At 40.5% G+C, this 12308-nt stretch overlaps 1 protein-coding gene across 1 annotated transcript; it reads right to left on the bottom strand.

Annotated features, from left to right (window-relative positions):
* Positions 1-10646: 10646 nt before the first annotated feature.
* Positions 10647-11662, bottom strand: LOC124989012 (glucose-induced degradation protein 8 homolog). Its single transcript, XM_047558915.1, is given in 4 exon segments — positions 10647-10836; positions 10839-11072; positions 11075-11478; positions 11599-11662. Coding segments are annotated over 3 exon segments (681 nt in total). The 5' UTR covers positions 11466-11478; positions 11599-11662; the 3' UTR covers positions 10647-10780.
* Between the last annotated feature and the right edge of the window lie 646 nt (positions 11663-12308).

Below are 12308 nucleotides of genomic sequence, written 5' to 3'. Positions count from 1 at the left end.
GAGCATGTAATCAAAAGAAGTTGGTTGTTAGCATGTGAAAAGGGAGAGACTCTGAGGGAACAGGTAAACAAAAGGAAAAGAGAGCGAGAAAATTAAGAAATAAAACTTAAAAATTTTCAATGAGGAGAAAAAAGAAAATCTACACTATACAGTCATATAGTATTCAAACCTTGAGTCTTCAGTAGCCTGATGCATGAGAAGTACCTGACAATGAGCTTCGAGTCTCCAGCAGCATCTCAGAATGGGATCTGCCCCACCTAAAGATGGGAGATATGACTTCCAGGATAATCCAAGATGCTTCCAGATGTGTTGGCTAATGGGGAGCTGCAGCTTGGGGTGTGGGCGTGGTTGACTAGAGGTCCTGGAGGCGGGGTGCGGTTGGTCTGGTTGCTGGATCCTGGAGGCCGGGTGCTATCAGTTGGTCTGGGGGTCCTGGTGGCAGGGAGTAGTCGATGTGATGGTCCCGGAGGCAGGGAGTGATCAGTTGGGCTGAGGGATCCTGGAGACGGGGCTAAGTCAGTGCGACCAGGGGATCTATGGGGCCTGGCTGTTATCTCAAAATGGCAGCAGCCACGTGTAACCAAATCTGTGACAGTGAACTTCCAAGCAACAGCAGGCAGCTGGCGCTCCACTGGCTGTCTGCGGTCAGTTTGCTGACTACTGTCGACGATCAGAGGTGAACCTCGGGGGGTGGGTGATGGATAGGTGAAAGGCAGGCGATGGACAGGCAAGAGACAGGCAAATGGCAGATGATAGGTGCCTGACAGTGAGCAATCTGCACTCAAAAAGGCGTTGATATGCTGACTGACTGCAGGTGATTGCAGTAGACAAATGGGGTAAACAGGGGATGGATAAGCAGCAAAAACTGCCCCACCAAGGAACAGATATCCTCTGCTTGAAACCTGAGTTACGGAGCGACAAGGAACACAGCCTCCCTCTAGTTTGCCATCTCGGTTCTCCAAAAAGGTTCAATTTAAATTGCATAAACAAATGCAGGTAAAATCTCTCTCTCTCTCTCTTTTTTTTTTTTTTTTTTTTTTTTTTTTTTTTTTTTGCGGTACTGGGGATCAAACTCAGGGCCTTGTGCTTGCGAGGCAAGCACTCTACCAGCTGAACTATCTCTCCAGCCTGTAAAATATCTTTAAAATTATTTAACTCACAAGTCTCTTTAGGTGGTCAAACTAATAGAATGTTGATGTTTATAAAATGTCTAATACCCATTGTTTCTAGGACTTTTCTCCAACACACACAAAAAATGACAAATATGGTTCAATACACTTGTCTGATATCTTGGTTTTTACAGTAAAATAAGTAAATTAGATTTGACATATATAGTATTACTCAAATTTGTTTGTTAGGCTATCTGGTTAATTTACAAAGTTAAAATTCCAGCTGTTAAATATAACACCAAATACTCTTAACTTCTTGAATTCCATGGAGTGATATACTTAAACATTGTTTCTGTTTCCATAAATTGGTAAACAAACAGATATGATTCTATGTGCAAGGGGCACAAAAGTTGCAACTGTGTTTCAATTAGAGCACTGTTGATGACAAAGTATTTCATCTTATTAAAATGGAGTAATTTATCTAAATTTGGAAATTTATAAGGATTATCTCAGAATGTGAAAAAAAAAGTGGTCAACTGATAGGAAACAGAATAGAAGGTTCTAAGTATGGAAAAAGGGAAAGAAAATGTTTGTGGGTAAGAAAGTCTTTATGTGATGAAATACATGGGGGTCTAAGTAAATACTAAGAAGTCTGTGTGGAAGTAAAGGGCAAATTTCAACAAGTTTGTGTGTAACTAAGTTGGTTATATGTATGTGAAGCCATCAGTGAAAGCTATTTAAGGTTTTTTCCTAAGGTCAAATACTAATGTACTGATATAAACCAAAGTATAATCCATATACTGAAATGACAAAGATTTCTTAAAACATTAATTTACTCTTAACACTATCCTTTATGTTTTATTCTTTAGAAATATTGGTCTTAAATGAATTAGGGTTTGTACAATTGTGGTTAAACAACAACTGTTAGAGTATTGTACTACATTCCAGAGTCTAAATTTTCCTTTAAAAGCTAAACTTGGTTAATATAAAAACATCGGCATGGCATACTAAATGTGTTCATAGCTTCCAGGTACTCAAGTCTTTAAAACAGAAAATTTAAAAGAATATTTTTATCAAGCTACTGTTCTACAAACTAAACTTGTCTTTAATGGTAATTTTAAACTTTAAGAATAGAGAATTTTATTCGGGATTTTATTATATCACTTTGTATCTGGATCTGAACCTCATGTTACCTTCTACACTGGGATAAAAAAAACATAATGTGCTTCTAAAAGATAATGAGTACCCGATCTGTTTAAAGGTTAATATTGTGAAACATAAAATGATTTTGCCACTTTGCCACAGAAAAGGAAAGTTAAAAGCTCTCTTAGCCTTTTCTTGATTCATGATTTAGGTGTAACATCATATTATGTTAACTAACATTCATATAGACTCAGGAAACAATATATGTAAACTTTTATAAAATGATATGTAAAAAGAGGCAAAGATCAGCTTCAGAACTAGAACACTTTACCTAAGATTTGTGAAGAGCCCTACCTTACCTGAGATAAGGCTCTGCCTCCCACCTTAGTGCATGTTAAAGTGACTCCAAAATAGGCCAGACTTCAACTCATTTAAAGTTATATTCAAAAGATTGTTTTTTGTTGTAAAATTACTGTGCTCTCAAACAGGGGATATAATATACAATTCAGCCAAAATTCAAGATAGCTATTATACAAACTAAATGTGGTTTTACTGTAGTCAATTCCATTTTGCATTTTCTTTGTAGACTCTATTACTTGCCTATAAATGTTTTGCAGAAGTACTGCTTCAAGAACAAACAACCTGAATTAATTTGAGATAATAAACCATCACCTATAGGACAGATAAGATAATATTGACCCCAATTAAATAAAAAGGGGTTAATGACTATAAAGTTATAGATAATAAAGTTAAAGCCCAGTACTTTTGCTTTATGACTGGTGAGACTGGCTTGCTGGATGTTTAAGATTAAGGCTTAAAGATTGAAATTAAAATAAAGAAACCAAGAAAACCAATATTTGGCTTTTGTCCTCAGAGCCAGCCTGAACTCAGGAAATGACAGAAATTCTGTGAAGAGATTTGCAATTCTGGGCCACATGACCTCCCAATCAGGGAGACCTATGAGACCACTAGAGGATAAAAAACCTGCTGTAGAAGAGGGTCATTGGAAAAGGGAGACATTCCTGATGCTTCCAAAGGAAGCCACCTCATCAAGGTGACTCAACCTAATGAATGGCACTAAAGGAGCTAAGAAGTTGCTGTCAAGTTCCCCATGAGTGACCCTTGTGGGAACTCAGCTGACTCTTAACAATAGATCAGAAGAGGTCAATTTGACCAGTTTGATCTTGAACACCTAGAAAAACAGCTAAAACCAAAATTTTGTTATTCCTGGACATTTAAAAGAAGAAATAATAGTTAAATGTAACTTAAGATGTACACTTGCGTTAGCCCTTGAGATTAAGTAAAGACTGGAGTCTACAAAAGAATGATTCTTAGTGAGGAGTATCTGATAACTATCAAGAGAAACTGCCAATTTTAGTCAGAAATTTTAGTCAGTTTAAGGTCTACAGATCTTCCTAACTTACACAGGTAGGCTTAATCTGTGTTTGCTGGTATAATTATCTGGCCCTAAATAATAGAAATATAGAGATCTCTACTAAACACAGAGGTTTACCAATAAAAGCATATTTTACAAAAATCAGATAACATTAAGTAACAACTATATTGTATGGGAGCATCTATAACTTTAAAAATTAAATGTTGTATTTACATTTCTGATAACTCTGACAATGTTAAAGATTACAATCCCAAATAAAGGCCTTGTCTTCTCCAGCATTTGTTAGGCCTTGTTATGGGAACAATTCAGCTTTTCCACCTCCTGGTGAGAGACTACTCTTCCAGATCCTGCAACATTTATTTTGTATTAATCTCATTTCAATACTCATGTCATTGTTTCTCTCTCTTAGAACCACTGACCCCCAGATGACTTTGCAACCTATTCTTCCCCAACCAGACTTCTACCATGAACCCCTCAATTGACTCACTTTCTAAAAGGGAACTCTAAACTGCTTGCCCCACACCATCCCCTTCCAGCTTGAAGCAGCCAGAGCAGTCATCATCTGATTTCCCTACAGCAGTAAGGATTTCCTAAAATTAGATGGGGGAGCGGAGACAGCATTGAGGACAGGCGTTTAGGGTAGAATAGTGAATCTGGTTAAATCAGGGAATGGAGGCCATCTGAGTCGTGAAGTTGGACAATGCCCCTGAGAGATGGGAATGTCATTGTCTCCAGAACCCTTTTGATCACCCAGGTTATCTGTCTATATTATCCCACTGAAAAGACTGCAGACAGGGAATTGCTAATTAATGCCCCCTGTGGCCCTTCCCCCTGCCCATCTGCTTCTCACCTTTTTGCCATCTCACTGGCATCTCCTGGGCTTAGTCACTTAGGCAGGAAGAAAAGAGATAAGGGAGGGAGAGAGCAGGAGATAATCTTTAAAAAGGCAGGGCACACTCACTTCTTGGGATTCCAGAACACCAGCCATGGTCCCCTTCTCCCTCCTGGGAATAGTCTGTGTTACTTCATTTAAATGAAACCTGCTTCATATGCTTGCCTTAGCATGCTTTTCTGGTGTTATACTTCAAAATCTGAGGAAGCAGAAATCATCACCAATAACTGGTGGTATCAATTCTATATACAAAGGGTCCAAAGATTCAACTATTTTTCAATTAAAGTATAGTAAATAACATAATGCATTTCCTCTTACTAAAGGGGAGTAATTTTCTACGTTCAGAATTTCATAAGGGTTATTTCATAGTGTAAATTTCAAAAGGGAGTCAACAGCAAAAGAAAATTAGAAGGTTCTAGGTATGAAAATATATTTAATAGAAGGAAAAATGTTTCTGGGTAAGAAAGTCTTTGTATGATGAAATAACAACATGAAGATCTATGTAAGTAAAGGGCAACTTTCAACCAGTTTATGTGTTACATGTTGGTTATATGTACGTGAAATAATTGGTTAAAGCTATTAAGGTTTTTCCTTAAGGCCAAATACTAATGTACTGATATAAAACCTAGGTTTAATCTATATATATTAAACTGACAAGAATTTCTTAAAACATTAATTTACTCTTAACATTGTGTCCTGTTAAGTTTTACTCTTTAGAGCAACTAATCTTGAAGAAATTGGGATTTTATACAACTCTGGTTAAACAGCAAATATTTTGAGTATTACATTACATTACAGAGTCTATATTTTCCTTTAAAAGTTAAACTTGGTTAATATAAAAACATCAATGTAATTGTGGTACTATTACTCTTTCTTGAATATTGAATGTGTTCATATCTTCCAGGTATACAAGACTTTAAAGCAGTAATTTTAAAGAATATCTGTATCAAACGCTGTTCTCTAAATTAAAGTTGTCTGGAATGGTGATTTTAGACTTATAAGAATAACAGATTTAATTGGGGATTTTTTCACATATTTAATACTCTGTAACTGACCCTAAGTTTTATGCTATTTTTTTATACTGGGATAAAAAGGTAAATGTATTTCTAAAAGATAATAAGAGCCTAGTCTGTTTAAATGTTAATATTGTGAAACATGAAAGCATTTTCCCACTTTTCACACAAAAAGGAAAAGTTAAAAGTTCTCTCAGTCGTTCCTTGATTCATGTTTTAAATGTAATGTTAATTAACTAATGTTCACATTATAATATAATATAAAGCTGCTCCCCCGCCCTTTATGCTGCAGCCATTCTCTGCCTCCCAACTTACAACCTAGCTTGTCAGTCTGTGAACATCCTAGCTACCTACTGGTTCATCAGTCACCTTGCAAGTATTCTCCATTATTGGTCCTTGTTAGCCCTAAGAATTCCACTGCTTAAGAATAGATCCCCTGCCATTTTCACTCACTCTCCTCCTCGCTTTCATGCTCTCTCCTCCTGGCTTTCACTCTCTCTTGTGTGTGCTCTCTCTCTCTCTCTCTTTTTCTCTCTTACCCTGCAGGGACACACTCTGCCTATTTGCTTAATAAACTCTCTTATGTGAGTTCCCGCGTCTGAAGTGGTTTCTGAGTTCTTATACATGTAGACTCAGGAAACAATATATACAAACTTTGTAAAATGACATTTAAGAAAGAGGCAAAGATCAGCTTCAGAACTGTTGCTGAAAATTCGATACTTGTCCCTAATGCCAATTCAATAATGAGGACACAGTTTTGAGAAAAAGGAAAAAGATGGTTATTGCTTTGCTAGCAAAGGAGAAACAGGGGATTCCTATCTTCAAGGATGTGATTCTGTCCATAAGGAGGAACAGGGGGATTTTAAAGGAGCGCTTCAAAGGCTATATTCCAAGTGTGCTCTGATAGTGTCCCAGGGCATCCCATAGTGTGTTAACATTCGTTTGTTAATTTGGAAGACATTCACTTCCCAGACCCTCTGGCAGATTATCTCCTTCCTGTGGAGCACAGATAGCTCAGGGTAATCTCATTCCCTGCCCCCAATTTAGGTAGAGGGATAGGGAGAAGAAAAAAAGAAAAACTTGGTTCTTTTAAAAATAAACCTCTGCTATATTTAAAAGGTGAAGTGGAGTTCTGTTACAGAACTAGAACACTTTACCTAAAATTCACCAGGCCCCCATATTCCCTGACCCTAGTGTGATGACCATATGACTGGGACACTGGAGAGAGAGAGAGAGAGAGAGAGAGAGAGAGAGAGAGATTCCTTCCTATGGTGGGTGTGTACTCAGGAACAGATAACTCTGCCCAGGATGGGGAAGAAAGGTAATCCCAGAGATCAGGATGGGATAGAGAGGAAGAAAAAGAAACATGTCCATTTAAAAAATCAGTTGCCAGGCTGGGTTGTAGCTCAGTGGTAGAGCACTTGTCTAGCACATATGAGGCACTGGGTTTAATTCTGGGGCACCGCATAAAATAAGCAAATAAATACAGGTTTTGTGTACATCTACAAACAAAACAAAAACAAAAACAAACAAAACAAAACATTTGCAATGGCTGAGGAGCAAGGGCTATATTCAAAGCATAAAGTGGACCACTGTTAACCAAATTTGTTGCCACTATCTTGGTTGTTGTCCCCAATGCCAATCCAATAATGAGGACATGGTTTTCAAAACAGGAAAAAGAAGATTTATTGCTTTGCTAGGAAAGGAAAAACACAAGGAGACTCCTCTCCCAGAGGTTAGTAGTCTCAACTCTGTTCCAAACTCTTTTTTGACCTTGGGATAGTACACGGCTGATTCCTGGGTCTTAGTCTTCTCACCTGGAAAAATGAGAAGGTGGGTGTAGAAATAAAATGCTGCTGAGAATGATTATGATGATGATAATAAACATTTACTGAGCATTGACTGTATGCAAGGCAGATGTCTCATCACATTACATGCATGAAATCAGGCAACTCATGTAACAGTGTCCACATTATGTTTGAATATAACCCTTGCTGCTCTGCCGCTGCAACTTATTTTTAAAATGGACATGTTTCTCTTCCTCTCTCCCTGCTCCTCCCTAATCTCTCCCTCTCCCTAATCTCAAGGGAAACAGGATTACCTTTCTTCCCCATCCTAGGTAGAGTTCTCTGTCCTTGAGTACACACTCAGGAAGTAATCCAGATCTCAGAAATGACTATCTCCAAATTAATAAGTGAATTACAACTCCAACAGAGAACTTGTGGAATGTAGCCTTTGAGTTACCTCTTTAAAAGCCCCCTGTTCCTCCTGATGGACAGGATCACAGCCTCTGGGAGAGGAGTCTCCTGTGTTTTTCCTTTCCTAGCAAAGCAATAAATCTTCTTTTTCCTGTTTTGAAAAACCATGTCCTCATTATTGGATTGGCATTGGGGACAACAACCAAGATAGTGGCAACAAATTTGGTGCCCCAGGTGAGACCTGAGAGCAGCCCCCATTCAAGCTCTCTTGGACAGGCCTGGCTCTCTAAGCAACCCCACCTCCATTCTGAGGATGCTAGGATGCTGGTGAACTTGCTGAGAACCAACTGCAGGAGAGTTGGGAGATGGTGAACTTGCCTTGGGTCAAACCAGAGGAGCTATTCCTGTGAGTAAAGGGAGGGTCTGAGGGACCATCCCAGCACCTGCCAAAGCTCCTTTTGTTTGGGGATATTCCACCTTCTCTCCCTGAACCTGAATGGCACAGGTTACTCCATCCTGGTCTACTTTGAGAAAAAGGAAACTGAATTCAGTGAAGTCTGACCATTTGATAAGTCTCCCAGTGTGCATGCCGAGACCCTTTATTCCACACGTCAGATTCCTCTTCAGGAGAACATCTCATCCCTCATTGTGGGGACATCTGTGGCACCACTGTATTGAAATCATGGTTAAGAGGACTCTAGAACCTAGGGATATTTACTCCCTTCTCATCTGTCCTAGGTTCTCATCTGTTGTCGCCTTTGGGATTGGGAATTTCTTCTGGTTATCTGTTTTGATTGTATCAGTTTTTGCCCCTTTTAAGACATGGTCAGTACAGCATTGATAGTATAGGGAGTCTCTAGGGAAGGTCTTGGCTGCTCAATGTAATGGGTCCCACCTGTCAACCATGATTTGGGGGCTCCTCGATGGTTTTCTCTCTGTGTTTGTTTTTTGAACAATTTTGCAATTGGAGTTGGTCTGTCAGAGGAACAGTGAGTTGAAAAAAGGGCCACTATAGGTATAAAACTGTCTAAGATAGTGTTTTACTGTAACAATCTGGCTTTTGAATAGCTTTGTGGATAATTAGACAATCTTGCAGTTGAAGCTGGTATGCCAAAGATAAAGCAAGGGGAAGAACTTTGTACATGCAGTTCTGTTTTAAAAGTTCCTGTGTCAGCCCTGGTTTCAGTGATTCTCTCTGTTTATTTATTTATTTGTTTGTTTGTTTATTTATTTGAATTGTTACTGGTTTTTAAAAACATGGGCCATGCTGCATTGATCTTACCAGTAGTCTCTTGAGTGGAGAGATCTTGGCTGAATGGGCCACATATAAGTATTAGCCTGTCTAAGAGAAAGATGATTGACTGTAACACAACCTGACCTTTGAATGGTTTTTCTGGAAATTATACAATTATGAAATTGAAGTTAGTCTGTCAGGGCCAAAGTATATAAAAGGGATTCTGCATGTCCAGGCACTTATGCACTTGCCTGATAAGGGGTCTGAACAATAAGGAACTAATTTGAAGGTGCCAAAGGCCCTGTCACTGGTATTGAAAAATAGCAGGATAGCAGAAGAAAGGGTGAAAGTGGATTTCAATCTTTAAACCCAGGGCTGGCACTCCCAACCTGTGTCTCAGCCTGGCCTCAGGAACTCTCAGATCATCTCACTGTGGATCTAGGACACCAGCCCTAAACTGGGGGTGGGGGGTGGATCTCAGAAAAGCTGCCTGAGCTGCAGAAAAATGACCAAGGAGAACCTGACCTCTGCCCTGGCTTGTAGTCCCTTTTGTCCCCAGGGGTAGAGGCTGCTGGCCACAAAGCATGTGGTAGTAGGTCCCAGCACAGTCAGTTTATGACCAGGGGACAGGAAGAGTGTCCCCTTTTAAGATCTGACAGGACACCCAATATGCCCATGTGATATTCATCACTGGAGCAAAGCAATTCTTGCTATAATAAGATCCCATCAAGCTAAATGCCTGCGGAGATCGGCAGAGTAACTGCACCCAGAAAAGGAAAAGAAAGAACTAAGGCCAACCTGTGTTCTGTAGGAAGCCTTTGCAAAGGAATCTTCAAGGAAGCCTAAAGAAAAGGGTGGGGAGGCCTCCTCCATCATGTATGAATATGCCTGGTATAAGATAAAGGCCCAAAGGAGCCTCTGGGTGCAATTGACAGTGGGGAACTCACTTAAAGGGGATGGCATTGTGATAATGATAACAGAGGCAGGTCAGGCTCAAAAATATCCTGTGCTCCAACTTGATGAATGCAACCTGGGAGAAAAAAGATTAAGATATAGTTTTTTTTTTTTTTTCTTTTTCAGAGAGAAACCTTTATTTTTAACAAAACTGCCTATAAGAGATAATTCACTGATTCGTCCCTCATCACATACAGCACCAAAATATATATTTAAAAAATTAAAACGCACACAGCTCCACCCTCGCACACACATCTCCCCAAGAGCCACATAACCCAGACCAAAGAGAAAAACAAATTCAACTCAATACCCTCACGCAAAAGTCATCTGTGAATTAGGATTTACAAATTTATATGTTCTGTCCTAGAGAAGAAAAAAAAATGAAAAACACAGGATGAGGAAAAACTTGAAGATGAAGGCCTGACAAGACTCAGGAAAATCAACAAAGGCATCATCTGCCTACAAGCCAACAAAAGCAAGGTGATGGATGCTCTTCATGTCCCTTGAGGGGAGGCCCAGGTTAAACCGGCAGCCCTAGGAACCCAGCCCGAGGGCAGCCAGGCACAGGAGCACCCTGACAGTGATGCATGGCATCCAGGTCCTCAGGACACACCACGTGCACAGCCAGCCAGCCTTCCCAGATGTGCCCTTTACTGTGGGGCTTCCAGCATTTAAAAGGGCCGGTTTCCTTTTAAGAAAGATGCTGATAGTCAAAAAAAAAAAAAAAAAAAAAAAAAAAAAAAGTACAGGGGAAAAGGTTTCTACTGCAGTGAGATCCTTGGGTCGAGCCGAGGGAAGGTGAGTCCTGTGCGCAGAAAGCGCGGGGTTGGCTGCACAGGCTCTACTTGGGCTCCTCGATCACACCTTTGCTAAGGTCTGTCATTTTGGGATATTTACTTTCTTCTGGTCCAGCTCATTCTGAGCCCAAAGTAGCAGTTTCAGTAATTTTGCCAGCTTGGGTGTTGATTCGCGATTTTCATAATCTAGAACAGCTTGGTTAACTTCACTCCAAACCTTCTGCCTCTGCATCATGTGGAGGAGGTCTCCAAAGGGCGACTCCTCGGGGCTGTCGAAGGCCAGCAGGGCCAGGGTGCGCTCCATCTCGGTGAGGCACTCTCTGCTCTCCTCGCCTGCTCTGCCAGCTGCGTCTGGGCAAACTCCAGCGCTGCCTCAGTCTCTCGCTGGCGGATCAACTCAATCAAATGCTGTTGCTGCAGATGAAAGTAAAGGTACCGGTTTGTGTCCAAGAGCTCCGGATGAAGGCTGTTGATCAATGCGATGGCCTCCTGAATCTGACCCTTCAGAATCATCTCCCGAATCTTGATTCGCTCATCAAGAGTTTCCAGATCCACGCTGGGTTCAATCCCAGATTCCATGCGAAATTTCTCCGCTGCTTCCTTAAAGCCCTCTGTGACCAAGTAGTTCATGATGAGGCGGTTCATGTCCGCCCGCTGGACGTGTAGGTTGTTGAGCTTTTCCATCCACTCATCTTTCGTGATTTCATCAGGCTTTTCTGCATAACTCATTCTGGTTTATTTTCTGTGTAGGAGGGTGGGATGATGGAGACCAAAGGGGTTGCTGTGCTAGCTCAGGAGCACTAGTTGGGCTCTTGAGGTGGAGTTGCAGCGCTCCAACCTGCTACTTTTCATACTTTGCAACTTGCGAATCCCGCCTCCCGCGCGGCGCAGTCTGGGCGGCGGCGGCGGCTCCGCGGCCGCTCCCGGGGCCGGGGAGCTAAGATATAGTTTTTGTACATGCTGGATTGTCTAACCCTCTCCTGGGATGAAATTTGTATTTTAAAACAAATGCACAGATAACATTCAAAAGGATCACTTCAGAATATGAATTAAAGAAAGGGTCCAAAGCTAGAAAAGATTACAAAAAATTACAGGTATGGAATTATATTAGTATAGAAAATTACAAGGTGAAGAAATGTTTCTGGATGAGAGAATATTTTGCCTAGTAATATAATGTTCTTGTGAAGAATTCTGAGATGAAGAAGGACAAAACTAAGCATGCAAATTTTTAAATGTCTGAGTAAGTTGCTGAAGGTAAATCTCAATTCTGTGTTTGTGATTATGGAAAATAATATTCCTACAAGATGGCTCCCCAAGAAAAATGGAGGGACAGTTGTGGCTAGGGAGGAGGGAGGGAAACTTGACCAAAAATTAACGCTCTCCCAGCGTACCCTTTCCTAATTACAAGGGTCCTAAAGGAAAGGGGCAAATACTGAATGCTGGGTCCTAAACTTTGACCTTCCCCCATGGCAAATTAGTCCTAAATGGGGGCATTGCAAATATTGAAACTCTGGGAAACAATAGATTCCAGAGAAAGAAAAGCAAGAGGCAAGATTTGAGTACCCATCCCTG

This window comes from Sciurus carolinensis, chromosome 7 (assembly GCF_902686445.1).
Source record: "Sciurus carolinensis chromosome 7, mSciCar1.2, whole genome shotgun sequence".
Lineage (NCBI taxonomy): Eukaryota > Metazoa > Chordata > Mammalia > Rodentia > Sciuridae > Sciurus > Sciurus carolinensis.
The sequence above is the reverse complement of the archived record's forward strand: the minus strand, read 5'-3'. Positions and strand labels throughout refer to the sequence as shown.